A 14917-nucleotide genomic window follows, 5' to 3' on the forward strand; every position below is an offset into this window, starting at 1 on the left:
TTAACAATGGGTATATGTTGCTTTAAGTGGTGAGATTTTATCAATAAGCGTTTGTAGTCCAACGGTTAGGATAATTGCCTTCCAAGCAATAGACCCGGGTTCGACTCCCGGCAAACGCATTTTATATTATTTTTAAGCTAAGTTAGCAACTGATCCAAATAGACCATTCTTGTTCTATCTGCTTTAGATCCAAATGATTCGCCTAATTGCTCAGCAAGGGAACACTCAACAGCTAATCATGAAAAAGTAAGTTCTGTTTTTTTTTTTTTTTTTTTTTTTTTTTTTTTCTTTTTGTGAATTTTATTAATACTGTAATTTGGTTCTTTCTTTTTCCTTGTTTTCAATGCTTGAAACTTTTAATTTACCAACTTTTGGATTTCACTGAAATTGATTTTCTTTCAATTTATCATTTTTCAATTGTGGGTATCTGAAATTTAGTTGATTTAGTGCTTGTTTGATGTTTTTAACAGCGAATTTGTTCATATATCTGGAATTCTTTCTGGGGTTGTTGTTTACTCTTAAATTTTCGATTTTGCCCAATTTGATAGATTACACTTGCTGAAAAATGGTTTGGAATTGCTCAATTTTCCCAGTAATGTATCTGCCAAACATGGGTTGCACTTTCCCATTTGAATGTATCGAATCGCAGTTCGTGGGGCTTTAGGGTTTTGTAGAGTAACACTGGATTTTTTCCTGATTTCCTGCATCATTTATGCTTGCAGGGTGTATGAGGATGTCAGAGCTAGCTTGCTGTTTATTTCAGGATGCTGTCTATATGATATAGTGTGTAGTATATAGCTATTTACTGTTTTTTGCCTTCCTACAATATTACCGTCCTTGTGATACATGAGAAGATGTGCACCATTTTGTTTGAGGAAATTATCGTATAATGATCTAAGAGGATTCGTTCCCGTGAAGGAGTGCCATGAGCACTTTTGGGGTTCCTTTGGAGCTCAGGCCGTGCGTCTGTCAACTGAGTTCAATGTTTTGGGATGTGAAGAAGGAAGGCATGTTGATGTGTTTCAAAGAACCCATCATAGAGACCTCCTTAAGAGTAGTGATGTTAAGACAAGCCAACAAGCACGTAAGCTTGTTGAACGAGGTTGCCTTCAACCTGACCCCCTGTTCTATAACAGATTGCTGAAGAAATGTGTGGAGTTAGGTGACCTGAGAGAAGGCAGGATTATTCATGCTCTTGTCCTTACTTCAGAGTTTAAGGATGATATTTTTATCCTTAATAACATTATCAACATGTATGTTAAGTGTGGCAGTTTAGGGGAGGCTAGAATATGTTTTGATGAGATGCCAGCTAAGGATACTTTTACCTGGACTACTATGATCGTTGCTTATACACAAAATGGTAGGCCCGAGGCAGGCCTTTCTATGATTCCCAAGATGCTTCATCTTGGCTTGAAACCAAACAATTTTACATTTTCTATCCTCCTAAAGGCCTCTGGGGCAATATCTAGTGCTAAGCATGGTATGCATATACACACCCTTTGCATCAAATATGGTTGTGATTCAAATGTCTATGTTGGAACTTCTCTGGTGGATATGTATGCAAGGTGCGGCCTTATTGATGAAGCACAATCGATATTTGATGGACTTGTGAGCAAAAATGAGGTCTCTTGGAATGCCCTAATTGCTGGCCATGCTAGAAAGGACAGAGGAGAAGAAGCTCTTAAGTTGTTCCAAAGTATGAAAAGGGAAGATTTTGATCCTAGTGATTTCACATATTCCACTGTACTCAATGCATGTGCCAGCGCTGGGATTTTGGAGCAAGGTAAGTGGATACATGCTCATGTGATAAAGTGTGGGGTGAAGCTTACTGATTTTGTTGGGCACACTCTTCTTCATATGTATGCAAAGTGTGGGAGCATTGAAGATGCAGAAAAGGTCTTCGCTAGATTGGTGGAGCGAGATGTTGTTTCATGGAACTCAATCCTAACCGGATATGCCCAACATGGTCTGGGGCACAAGTCATTGGAGCAATTTGACATCATGCTAAAGACTGGAATGCAACCAAATGCAATAACATTTCTTTGCTTGCTCACTTCTTGTAGCCATGCTGGGTTTGTGGAACAAGGACAGTATTACTTTGAAATGATGAAAACATATGGTTTAGAGCCGAAAATTGAGCATTATGTTACAATTGTTGATTTACTAGGTCGGGCAGGCAAACTTGATCAGGCGCTGAAATTTATTAGGGATATGCCTGTTAAACCTGTTGCAGAGATATGGAAATGTCTTCTGGGGGCATGTAGGATGCATAGGAACATGGAGCTTGGTGTTTATGCAGCTGAACAAACTTTTGATCTTGACCCTTATGATTCAGGCCCTTATGTGATACTTGCCAATATGTATGCTTTGGCTGGTAGACGAAATGATGTTGCTAAGGTGAGAAAAATGATGAAGGATAGTAGGGTAAGGAAGGAACCTGCTTGTAGCTGGGTGGAGATTGAGAATGCAGTCCATGTGTTTGTTGCTGATGATGATACTCATCCTCAGAGCAAAGAGATTTATGACATGTGGGAGAGCATAAGTGCAAAGATCAAAGAAATTGGATATGTACCAGACACAAGCCATGTTCTCTTGTTTTTGGAGGATCATGAGAGAGAAGCAAAATTGCAGCATCACAGCGAAAAGCTTGCCTTGGCATTTGCTTGTCTTAACACACCACCTAAATCCACCATCCGAATTAAAAAGAACATTCGAGTTTGTGGTGATTGTCATTTAGCATTTAAGTTCGCATCAACGGTAATTGAAAGAGATATTATTGTGAGGGATACTAATCGTTTCCATCATTTTCGAAATGGTTCTTGTTCTTGTGGGGATTACTGGTAGTACTGAAGCTCGCTCAACAGTATTGAATTTTTTAGGGACTATTTCAGATTTTGAGATTGCTAAGAATCACGTGCTCACCAATTTCAGGATTGCTGCGGTCTGTGGGTAAAATACCGTTCATAGGGCTACCATTTAAAGATACTCCTTTGGTTTTGTACGATTACAATGTGAAATCTTAAACAGATGGAAGACCATTTTCACTAAACACATGAGAGAAAGTGCAGATAGGGTTAAAATTGTAATCTTGGTAAAATCTCTGCCAGGTGGAACTTGCAGTGTTGTAACCGAGCCAATGAATTCTCCATTTCTCCTAAAGAACTTTTAGTACTCTGTAACACGGATACTAGCTTTACGGTTTTTATGAAGAAAATATGTCAATTGGGTGCAAGAATCTGCTAAAAAATGACTGCTTGATCTTTTTGAACACCTTCTCAAGAAGCTATTGTTTTATTGGAACTGTAACACGGATACTAGCTTTACGGTTTTTATGAAGAAAATATGTCAATTGGGTGCAAGAATCTGCTAAAAAATGACTGCTTGATCTTTTTGAACACCTTCTCAAGAAGCTATTGTTTTATTGGAACAATACAGTTGTTCTTTGCAGAAAGCTGGAACTGTACGTGCCAGGTATATTGGAATCTATTTTCTTTATATTATGTACCAGCAATCATCCTTGAATATCCTTGATATTCATGTTGTTACTAATTGTGCTTTAGGTATTTCCAGCCTGGTTGTTCTCATGTTCTGTATGTTTGTTCATTAAATCAAGGGATCACATAATTTTGTCAATAGTTGCGGCTGTTAGGAAACACCTGAAGGCTTGCTCTTGTTTTTTTAACAACAGCTGCATAAGTGCTTTCCTTAAGATGATTATGGGATAGAGGCACTCTGAAGTCTGAACTAGAGGACAAGGTCGATCTTTCTCAGCACTCGTCATTTTGGAACTTCTTATGCTGTCATGCATTTCATCTATCTGATTCCTTATTATCCTTCCATTGTTGATGGGGGAAGAGTGAAAAAAGAATAAAGAAACTATGCTGGTATTGCCTTGTTGAATTATGCTAGACTCTTCTTTATATTTTCCGATGATTTTCAGGCTTCCTGCCCACAGCTTTGTTTCCCAATGAATAATCTGTCTCAACTTATGCTGTTCCAAAGTTGCTGATCTTTTTTATGAGCTGATGAAAAGTTTGTTTCCCAGTACCTGTACAGCAAAGCTCAGATCATGCTCTACTTTGTTTTCGGAGAATTTTGAGTTGTGAAGTTACTGGTTTATGGTATAGAAGAATGTTGAGCCCATTGCCTGACATGTGAGGCATGATAAAATAATATCCTATGTAGATGCCAAATCTATTGTCTAAAGGTTTTGCACTTATTATACTGTCTCTTGGACAGCTTATTATGATGTATGGAGTACTAATTATATTTGTGGCATGTTCATATATATCGTGTCTATAGACTTGTCACTTGTGTACGATAGGTCACATGTTCAAATCTTTTCTCCCGTATTTGTAATTTGTAATATTTGGACCATAAAATCTATCATGATGAAGATTACTATAATGCCTTGTTTAGATGATACTTGGTGTGCAACTGTGCATAAATTCACCAATTTAATGAAGGTGATACCTCGTGTGATTATTGTGTTGACATTTTCTCCAAAAATTATACTCAGATTTGTAGGTTGTTGCAAATTCATGCTCTTATACTTCTTATTTCTAGTACTCTATTGTTTATATTCATAATAGAACACCTAAATGACCCGAGAAAATCAGTAAGAAAGAAAGAACAAAAATTTAAACCCTTCTCCCACTTCCCCTTACATGCATTTATGATCGTCAATATACCTCCTAGAAAAGAAACCCTTCCCACATTCTTGGATGTCGAAGATTGAAGAAGAGGAAAGTTAGTCTTCTATGACTCCTTCGAATTCCATGTAGGAGCCTTGAGTTCGATCCTCATCAAACTGAAAATCGAGGATCAAACTCACTTTGGGAGGACTTTTCTTATTCTTCGGATTCTCATACCTTAAGGTAACTAATTACAAGCACCGTTCATATAAATCTTTTTCATTTGTGTCAAAAAACCAAGATCAAATATGACATAAATTTTATATAAGCCATAAATGCAAAACGATTTGGCACAAAAATAATTTCAAAAAACTTCCATAACTAAATACCCAATTTTATACTCCGTATTTCTTTTTTAATTCAAAACAAAGACAATACACAGATTAAGAAATCAGATAAAAAAGAAAAGAATGTCCGAAATAATTGATGAATAAATGAATGAAATCATACTCTTCCTGCCTGACTGACCTGTCTTTCTCCACCAAACCAACCAACTCCACCACCCTCCTTTTTACATTCTCAGAGTTTTTAGAGAGAGAAAATCGCCGCCGATTCTCTCTCCTCTTTCCTCCATTTCTACTACTTTCTCTCTCTACAACCTCTTTCTTTCTCTTTCAATCCGATCATCATCATCTACTCAAAACCCTAATTTCCGACGAATTTCACCTTTATTTGGGGGATCCGATCTGAAGGAAGTTTCTATTGCAATGGCGGCGGTGAAGGTTCCAAGGTCTCGAGGTCACTCCGGTGCTCCGGCGAAAGAGAATTTGCCCAAACTTGAAGAGAGTTTAAACGCGTTTCGTAATGATAGGTTTGATCCTCAGTCGTATGTTCAGTCCAAATGCTCTCTTAATGAGAAGGTAATTTGATTTTTGAGCTTAATTTGTGTTTCTGTTCTTTAATTTTGTTTTATTTTGCTCTTAATTTGTGTTCATTTCTGTTGAAATTTAAATTAAATTTTCGAGTTTGTCAGAAATTATGTTTTTCTTGTTTTTATGTATTGCTGATTATATGAATTTAGAAGAAAGAGGGGAATTTTATCTATTTTTCAAATAATTTCTAGTTGATGATGAATGATGAATAAGTGATAGAATGATGATTGATGGATAGGCTAAATATAGGGGGAATGCCAAATTGCCGATTTTAGTAGGGTTATTGCTGAGATTATTTGAAGGGAAGGGGAGGGTGTGTCTAAATTTGAGGGACAATCATGATGAGATGATTCTAAAGGGTTGTACAAGAAACCATGGTAATTCTATTTTTGGAATTTTACTATACAGCAAGGGTGACGATTCCTTTCTTTAGGGAAAGGGAGGGTGTCTAAATTTGAGGCATAATCATGATAAATTTTAAGGACTGTACAAGAACCCAAGGTAGTTCTATTTTTGGAATTTTAATAGACAGCAAGATGAGGATTCCTTTCTTATTTCGGCATGTTATGGTTATGGTCTTTTTGCTGTATGTAGAAAGACATTTGGGGATGGAAGTAAACTGATGGGATGTCAGATGTGTAGTTCATTTTAGGATGTATATGAAGGTGCTAATTGTCTACTTTGGGAATTGATACAAACAATCATTTCGATTCCATGAAACAGTAGGCTGTTTACTAAAGATGATGTATGTTTTTCCGCCAAAATTTGTGAGTGTACTGTAGTTTCTTGGTAAAACCTTACTAGGTGGCATGTTATTTCACCCGAATTTATCATTAGTTTCATTCTTGTAGATGCAATTCCTCATCAAGTTAAGTTAGAAATATGATATAAAAAATAAAAATAAATAAATAAATAAAAAAAATTGTTCTTGAACCCCCATAAAGAATGAGTTAATTATTGGGCCTTTGATCACGAAAGTTAGACAACTTCAACAGCTAGGTTTGGTCATGATAAGCTGGGAATGGCAGGAGTAACAAGTTAATGTGTGAGGAACATGTGTTGTCTTCGATGGGAAGCTGGAGAAGGTACTGACAGCAATAGAAAAAGAGAGCAAGGGAGGGGTTTGTATCCTCCACACTCCAATTGAAACACTTCCTTTGTTCTTAATAAGTGCAACACTGAGAGACAATTTATAAGGCTCCTAAGAATAGGAGAAAGAAAAAAGGAGGGACCCGTGTGTGTGTGTGTGTGTGTGTGAGAGAGAGAGAGAGAGAGAGTGATGCAAATAAGGTAACTTTGCAAAATATTATTGGGGCTTATTCAAAGGAAAGCGTGTCAAGCTAAGTGAGAAATATGAAAGAGAAATTGTTCTTGAACCCCATTAAGAACGAGTCAAACTTTCCCTTTTATGGACTTCTCGAGATGGAGCTAGACTATGTTTTTAAGAATCTCTTTGCTGGGTTTCTTTTAGCTGGAAGTAAATTTCCAATCGTGAGGAAAGGAATTTTCTAATATTGGCTTTTGATTGGTAGCACTTACCAGTATCATATAAGTTCCATAGTCATAGGTCATTGGGTAAGTTATATGAAAGGTAGATTGGTTAGACACTTAGACTACACTGTTAGTTTTTAAACTTGAAGTTTGTGTTAGGGTGTTGCCTTTCTAGTCACTACAATCTAATATCATCATGATGTGACGACCTTTTTCTGTGCTTTTAATACAGGAAATAAAGCACTTATGCTCATATCTGATGGATCTAAAAAAGGCATCTGCGGAGGAAATGCGAAGAAGTGTTTATGCAAACTATACAGCTTTTATTCGGTGAAGACTCTATCTACTGAATATTGAACTGCTGTCTGTTTTAACTTTTATTTTACACTACTCTCTGGCATTGTTTGTTAGTTTGACTCGTTTCAATCATTTGACCGATGTGATTTCAATAATTGTTTGTCTGATTTCCAGTTAAATTGACAGTTGAATTTCCATTAGTACAACTGCTAGAATATTTTCCCTTTTACAGTTGAATTTTAGTAACCAGAATTTAACAGTGCGTGTAATCGTGTATGGTTCTGTGCGGTGTATAACCTCTTCCCCCCCACCCCCCCCCCCCCTCCATCATGCATGAGCTCTTCTGGCTTGTACTAAATGGTGGACGAATATGTTCACCCTGCACCCCTTCCCAAATGAAGGTGAAGAAAGAGGAACAGAAAAGGGAAGAGCATAATCTGTATAATTAAGATATTGCTTTGAGTCAAAAAGTATGCTGATGTGTTTTGGTGGTCTTAAGTTTTCTGTATCACCCTCTTTCTTCATTAGATAATTATTTGGTGCGTGAAACTGGTTTCTGAATGTTCTAAATTCTAATTCCTATCATGACAAAAAATTGCTGGTTGTTGCCTGTTGGACTAATTGTGATTGTCCTGAATTTTATCAAAATAAGATTTTATTTAGTTCAAGTAATCTCATAATGTGTAGTTAGTGGTTCATGGGTTCTGAGACACAAGCAAGGAAGGCCTCTTTCACTATTTTATTTATTTATTTATTTTTTATCTCTTTTCAATGTTTTCTTTCTATATATTGCTATTTTTCTTGGATGGAGAGCTTCCTGAAAAATCTTCGGGCATTATTTTTTAGCATGACATGCATACTAACACAGCTTTAACCCTTGTGGCTTATATATATATATCTGATGAGAGAAGTTCTGAAAATTTAATTCTCCAGTTTGTCCTGGTAAATTTAACGGTCAGGGTTTATAATGCAGTACATCAAAAGAAATTTCAGATCTAGAAGGGGAGCTTCTTTCCATCAGAAACCTTCTAACCACTCAAGCAACTCTTATACATGGGCTAGCTGAAGGTGTCCACATGGAATCATCAGCAGTATCTAGTTCTGAAGGACATGTAATGAATGGTATCAGTAACAGTGAAGAAAGGGAACCTTCGGACCTGGAAAAATGGCTGGTTGAATTCCCTGATCACCTTGACGTGTTATTAGCTGAAAGAAGAGTCAACGAAGCTTTGACAGCCCTCAATGAAGGAGAGCGTGTTGCTTCTGAAGCCAAGGAAACAAAAACACTCAGCCCAGACGTGATCACTTCCCTTGAATATGCTATTAAAGAACGTAGGCAGAAATTTGCTGATCAGCTAGTTGAGGCTGCTTGCCAACCTACTACTCGTGGTACTGAGCTACGTGCTTCTGTATCAGCTCTTAAAAAACTTGGTGATGGTCCTCGTGCTCACACATTACTTCTCAGTGCACATTTACAACGATACCAGTATAACATGCAAAGTATACGTCCATCAAGTAGCTCGTACGGAGGAGCCTACACAGCTGCTCTTTCCCAGCTGGTCTTTTCTGCCATTGCTCAGGCAGCCAGTGATTCTTTGACCATCTTTGGTAGCGAACCTGCCTACACTTCTGAGTTGGTAACATGGGCTACCCAGCAAATAGAAGCATTTGCTCACCTTGTGAAAAGACATGCATTAGCTTCATCAGCTGCTGCAGGAGGTCTAAGAGCAGCTGCTGAGTGTGTTCAGATAGCTTTAGGCCATTGTTCACTATTGGAAGGCCGTGGTCTTTCACTTTGTCCAACACTAGTGAAACTCTTCAGGCCTAGTGTTGAACAAGCAGTGGATGCTAATTTTAAAAGGATAGAGGAGAGTACTGCTGCCTTAGCTGCTGCTGACGATTGGATTTTGACATATCCACCAACCGCTGCACGTCATTCTGGAAGGCCTTTGAGCACTGCTAACATGGCAGGATACCAGTACAAGCTTACAAGTAGTGCTCATCGGTTCATCTCGATGGTCCAGGTGAGTGATTTCTGGTTCTTGAATTTTATATGAAATTAGTCTAATGAATATTATAGTTCTTCTATTGCACTACCTCAGCAATGGCCGACTGTGTTGTTGGAGCCTCTCATGTGGATTTTAGAACCCCTTGGTTTTTCATTCATCAATGTATGATTGAAGGAACTTTAGGGAGTGATCTTGCAAAAAGTTGGTGACATTAGGATCATATCTTAACTTCAGTGTTCATGTTTGAGAGTCACAACATTCGATTAGGACTCGTTTGGTGTAACTCTGTAGAAACAAGGAAATGTGGAAACACGGAAATGTATGTAGATTAGTAAATATTCCAATTAATAGGAAAAGGGGAAATATTAATTTTAATTACAACAATTTGTCAGTTTTCCTTTGAGGAAGATTGGAGGCAGTAATTGTTGTCTAGATTTAACTTAGATTATTAAAAGTAGAAAGAGAAGGATAATGTTGATGATTTGATCTTGAAAAACATGAATTTTACTTGCTTCGTTTTTTTTTTTAGTTGATACGTATTCCTTTTCAGGAATTTTCACTTTAGCTGACATGTTTCTCTTTTTGGTAAGTTTCTTAATGTATAATTCCTATTTTTCCCTTACTTAAACAACTTTAGATTGGTGTATAGTTTGGTGTGTAAGGGGTCTTACTGTATTTTAGCATCTTTTGACACAGCTCCTTAAAATGTGTGCCTAAATGAAGTGTCCATTAATAAGAAATGGAGGAATTATTACACAAAGAACTACTGTGCCAGACTTGTAGTGTTTACCCTTTCCACGTCCTTGGGGCTTCATCTTTGGTATATGCTTACCATACCACTCTCCATCCGCGAAAATGTGTTTCCATTACAGTACTAACTTTTGCTGGATGATTATGGGGTCTTCTATCCTGTTTTCCATGTTGTTCGGTAGTTGTTTGAATTGACAAGATATAATGAATTGAAGCGTGCTGAATTAGTTATTAAGAATGGATGCTTAAAATTTGACTACGTAGTTTGTGTTATCTACTATCCAGTGTGTCATCTAAATTATTTCTCTAGCAAAGAAAAAAAAGTCTTTTGTTTACTGGAGTATATGTATGCACGTGGTTCTGATTGTGGTAGCAATGAATTAAGATTGAGGTGTCAATCCTTTGTGTTGACGTGAACTCTCAGGGGCTATATATCAATATTGTATCTAGAATGACTTGTAAATTTGAATCTGGTCTACACCTAACTTTTTTATCCTTATGGGATAATCCAAAAAAATTATAGATAGAGGCAATAATTAGTTCCCAATCCTTTCCTTAAGCTTTGTACTAAAATTGATTATGAAGGGTTTGTTTGGCATCGCTGTGGTTTTCTGTTTTTTGGTCTTTTGTTTTTCTAAATCATATGATATATGTCATATAATGAATAAAAAATTAGTCAAACTTATTAAAATCATGATAAATTTGAAAATTGACAACAAAAAAGTGGAAACACCTTTTTCTTGTTTCCTGTTTTTGGTTTTTTGTTTTAAAAAACATTGAAAACTGAAAACAAAAAATGATGCCAAACAAGCCCGAAAGAATTTGATTTACCTGAATCTCTGTGTCCTGAAAACTAGAAATTAAAAGATGCCACAACTGCTGACATTTGGATAAGTGTGGTCTTCATCTTTTGTGTATTGTGGTTCTTGTCTTTTAACAGTTAAACCAATGTGTCTTCTTAACATCTTCTTTAAAGTTTGTATTGGATTTTACTGTTACCATGGACTGGATCTGTATTTGGTTGTTGTAATCTTGCTGAATCCTTCTCTTGTCAGCTATCTAAGATGATTCTGCTGTTTACAACAAATAATTTAGCTTCTGACAACTTTGAATGCTACACCTTTCAGGACTTCTTTGAGGATGTGGGACCACTTCAGAGCATGCAGTTGGGAAGTAAAACTTTAGAAGGTGTTTATCAGGTATTTAACTCGTATGTAGTTATGCTCATAAAAGCATTGCCAAACTCCCTAGAAGAAGAAGCAAATTTTGAAGGATCTGGAAGTAAAATTGTTAGAATGGCTGAGAATGAAGCCCAGCAAATTGCGTTACTCGCAAATGCATCACTATTAGCCGATGAGCTACTTCCTCGTGCTGCCATGAAATTTTCTCAAAATAATCAATCTGATTATGATAAGCAAAATCGCCATCCTGAGCTCAGAGAATGGAAGAGAAGACTTGTAAGTTTAGTTGATAGGCTAAAAAATAGTTTCTGTCAGTTCCATGCTCTGGATCTTATTTTTACAGAAGAGGGTGACAGCAATCTTACTGCTGATATGTACTTAAGTATGGATGGAAGTGCAGAAGATATAGAATGGTTTCCGTCGCCAATATTCCGGGTAAATTTTTTTTTTTTTTTTTTTTTTTTTTTTCTATTGCAGCTGTCCTGTGGCTCCTGTTTATGTTTCATATATCTGAAGTTACAGACACAACGCCAATTCAATGTGCCGCTTTATTTCTCCATTGGTCTGTTAATTATTGGGGACTGTGTTCTTAGGTTCTTGACATGTATCTTAGTGGTCACATGTCATAAGCACTTTGGTTGCTACATGTTATGAAATGCTTAAAGTTTCTTTTATTCATATTTTGTATTAGTTTCGTTAAAGCAACATAACCTCTCCCACCCATTCTCTTAGGTTTGCTCTTATTATACTAGTGATAATTGTGTGTTTATGGAATAAGATTGCCGATAACCTGGTGTGGTCGACATTTATTGGTGATAACGAAAGTAGAGAATATGACTTGATTCAATTGTCTGCATGTTTTGGTGCTACAATTCTACAAATCAATGTACTAGATTAGAAGCTAAAGGGCAACATTCATGATGTATATACCCCCTGTACCTGAATATGACGATTGACCTACAAGGTTCAATATATTTAATCTGCCTCAAATATATTACTAAAAAGTAATAATATCAGTATCTCATTTCTTTTTACACAACCTTTTCATTGCAAAATTTGTATGGATTTAATTTGGAACATTTTATTAATTGTAAAGTAGTTCCGAGTCTTCCAACTTGCACCTTTTTTCTCTCGTTGTATCTAATATGGTACATTCAGAAGCATCTATTTATGGAAGTTGATGGTTGTTTGTCTGAACATACATTCTACATTTCCAGATGAAAATGGTTATCTTTTTCTTCATTTGCTCGTGTAAGTTGTCAATTAATGTTGCCCTTTAGCTTTTAATCTAGTTAGTTGAGTTGTACGAATGGTTTTGAATGATTGTGATATCGCTTGCTATTTATTGCATTGCTTTGGGGCCATAAGCCAAAAGTGAATGATTTTGAATGATTTATGGCAAAGTTGTTTGCATTTAACTAGCTTTTCCGTGGAAAATTTTAAAAAAAGAACTATATTAATTTTACTTCCCCTGATTTAAATGTTTTATAGGAACTTTTTTTCAAACTCAATACTATGGCTAGTATTGCGGCAGAGATGTTTGCGGGCAAAGAAAGATTTGCTACATTGCTGATGATGAAACTAACTGAGACTGTCATCTTATGGTTTTCTCAAGACCAGAGCTTTTGGGATGATATTGAGGATGGTCCTAAGCCTTTAGGCCCTCTTGCTCTTCAACAGGTACAGGAGTTGAATTTAGCCTTCTTCCCTTTCAGAACTTGTACTCTCGTTTTCTAATGTTTTGAATCAAATTTTTGTATCCTGAAACATTACCACAGTAGGCTTGATGTCCTTTTGCTGCCTTATGAAAGATCTTGCTAGAATTGTGATTATAAATATGATATTTGTTCTGGGACAAGGAGAGTTGCTTCTCGCTTGTCTTTATTTTCCCTGTAAATTTTTTAATTTAGTTGTCTGATGCCTTCTGCAACTTTTATCCCCTTTTGTTTTCACAAGATAAATGTGACTTATCTTTCCCTTTGAACATCGCAGCTCTACTTGGATATGAAATTTGTCATCTGCTTTGCTTCCCAAGGTCGTTACTTGTCTCGTAATTTAGTTCGTGTTATCAATGAGATAATATCCAAAGCTATAGCAGCCTTTCAAGCAACTGGTAGAGATCCATATAGGTAAGCTCTGTTTTTGATGACTTTATATTTTGGTGTTTTCAGTATCTTTGCCTACCTGTGTCTCCTGCCCCTCATGCTAAAAGAAAGAGGCAGATTTTTAGAAGTTTACTTTCTAAACCATTAGCTTATGCATCTACCTCTGAGTCACAAGTGCAAATTTTTTGATTTGTTAAGACATATTGATTTAGTATCATTGATTTATTTCTAATCCTCTTAATTATTATGTTCAGTGTACTGCCTGAAGACAATTGGTTTAATGACATCTGTCAAGATGCAATTGAATTACTGAGTGGGAAGCCACGAGAAATCAATGGAGAACGCGATCTGAATAGCCCAACTGCTTCTGTCTCTGCTCAGTCTGTTTCATCGTTCAGATCTCATGGGAGTTCTTAGCAGCAGAATGCTGCTCATTTGTACATTAGACTTGAAATGGGAGCTTCCAAACTTTGCCAGCAAATATTTGTTCATAGTATGGTTGAAAATCTTGTGTCCCCCCTTTCCTTCTCATTTTTTCGATCTTCTTATTATTTTGGCATGATGACTCGTAATTTTGTAGATCAATACCCACAGTAGCCTTCAGGTTAGAAATTCTGTCTTCTGGAAACAAGTTTGTAATTACATGCAATTTGATTATAAATCTAGTCCTATTCTTTGAATGCATTTTTTGAATGAAAGGTGCACTTCGTTTGTTTCCAATAATATGTTTATCTTCTTTAGTGTGCTGACTCCAAGAACGAACACAATCCACCAGCAAATTTTTCCACAATAATCAGCCTACAGTTCTCATCTTCGATGAATCTTTTTACAATCATCCAATCGTCTTTAGTAGATCTTAGTCCCATTTGTTCCATTATTTCAGAACTCTTTCATCTATTTTATATTTGAAAGCTCAACAAGCTCAACATTGCTTCATGGTTAACACAAGGTTGTATCATATCTTTATTCTCTACTTAGTCCAAAAGTGCAAATGGTGTCTACTCTTTAGGTTTAGAGTAATAACTGGGAATATAAATTGAACTTTGACCACTAATTTTCTTTTAAAGAACTTGTCTTTTTATGTACCAATGTTGTTTAACAGCTCCTATTCTAGGATTATATGCAAGAAATCCGAAAGAGACAACATACAGATTAGGGAGTGGGGCCAGTCACTAGTTTGATCCCAGCCAACACTACGCTCCGGCAGGCCTATCTGTAGCTAGGTATATAATTTTCACTACCTCTTTAGCCTTGAAAACCAGTCCAACCAAGCTTGGCTTTTGGATGACATTAGATGACTTGCGCTACTGGTAGGCGTCAGTAGCATTTGAATCATCTTTGGTATGAGGTAGGGTTATAATCCGTTTGTCAAAAAACTAATTAGAAGGGGGAAAAAAAATTAAAACCAAACGTCAACTATGGGATTAGGCGATTCCAAACCCATACCTAATACTAACGTAGTACCAAGTTATTCAAGTTTCTGTGTCAAGTAGTCGACTATGAATCTATGATTAAATG

At 36.5% G+C, this 14917-nt stretch overlaps 2 protein-coding genes and 1 non-coding gene across 5 annotated transcripts; all 3 read left to right on the forward strand.

The window, feature by feature from the left end:
* On the forward strand, positions 1 to 4423 carry LOC110687993 (pentatricopeptide repeat-containing protein At3g24000, mitochondrial-like). Of its 3 annotated transcripts, none has more exons than XR_002504498.1 (3): positions 1 to 246; positions 723 to 3756; positions 3941 to 4423. XR_002504498.1 is itself a non-coding variant. In XM_021864654.1 (2 exons), the coding sequence occupies exon 2, from the start codon at positions 847 to 849 to the stop codon at positions 2842 to 2844; it is 1998 nt and encodes a 665-aa protein (XP_021720346.1). In that variant the 5' UTR covers positions 1 to 246; positions 723 to 846; the 3' UTR covers positions 2845 to 4423. The 3 variants fall into 3 exon arrangements, 1 of the variants encoding a protein (XP_021720346.1); XR_002504497.1 differs by having other exon boundaries at positions 723 to 3471; positions 3561 to 4423; XM_021864654.1 differs by having other exon boundaries at positions 723 to 4423.
* TRNAG-UCC lies at positions 48 to 119 on the forward strand. Its single transcript has one exon. It is a non-coding gene; the product is annotated as a tRNA-Gly (tRNA).
* Positions 4424 to 4983: 560 nt separating the features above from the next.
* Positions 4984 to 14106, forward strand: LOC110687996 (exocyst complex component EXO84B-like). The gene is made up of 7 exons (XM_021864659.1): positions 4984 to 5554; positions 7290 to 7387; positions 8328 to 9378; positions 11241 to 11729; positions 12786 to 12974; positions 13287 to 13423; positions 13654 to 14106. The coding sequence occupies exons 1-7, from the start codon at positions 5402 to 5404 to the stop codon at positions 13814 to 13816; spliced, it is 2280 nt and encodes a 759-aa protein (XP_021720351.1). The 5' UTR covers positions 4984 to 5401; the 3' UTR covers positions 13817 to 14106.
* Positions 14107 to 14917: the final 811 nt, after the last annotated feature.

This window comes from Chenopodium quinoa, unplaced genomic scaffold (genome assembly GCF_001683475.1).
Source record: "Chenopodium quinoa cultivar QQ74 unplaced genomic scaffold, ASM168347v1, whole genome shotgun sequence".
NCBI lineage: Eukaryota > Viridiplantae > Streptophyta > Magnoliopsida > Caryophyllales > Amaranthaceae > Chenopodium > Chenopodium quinoa.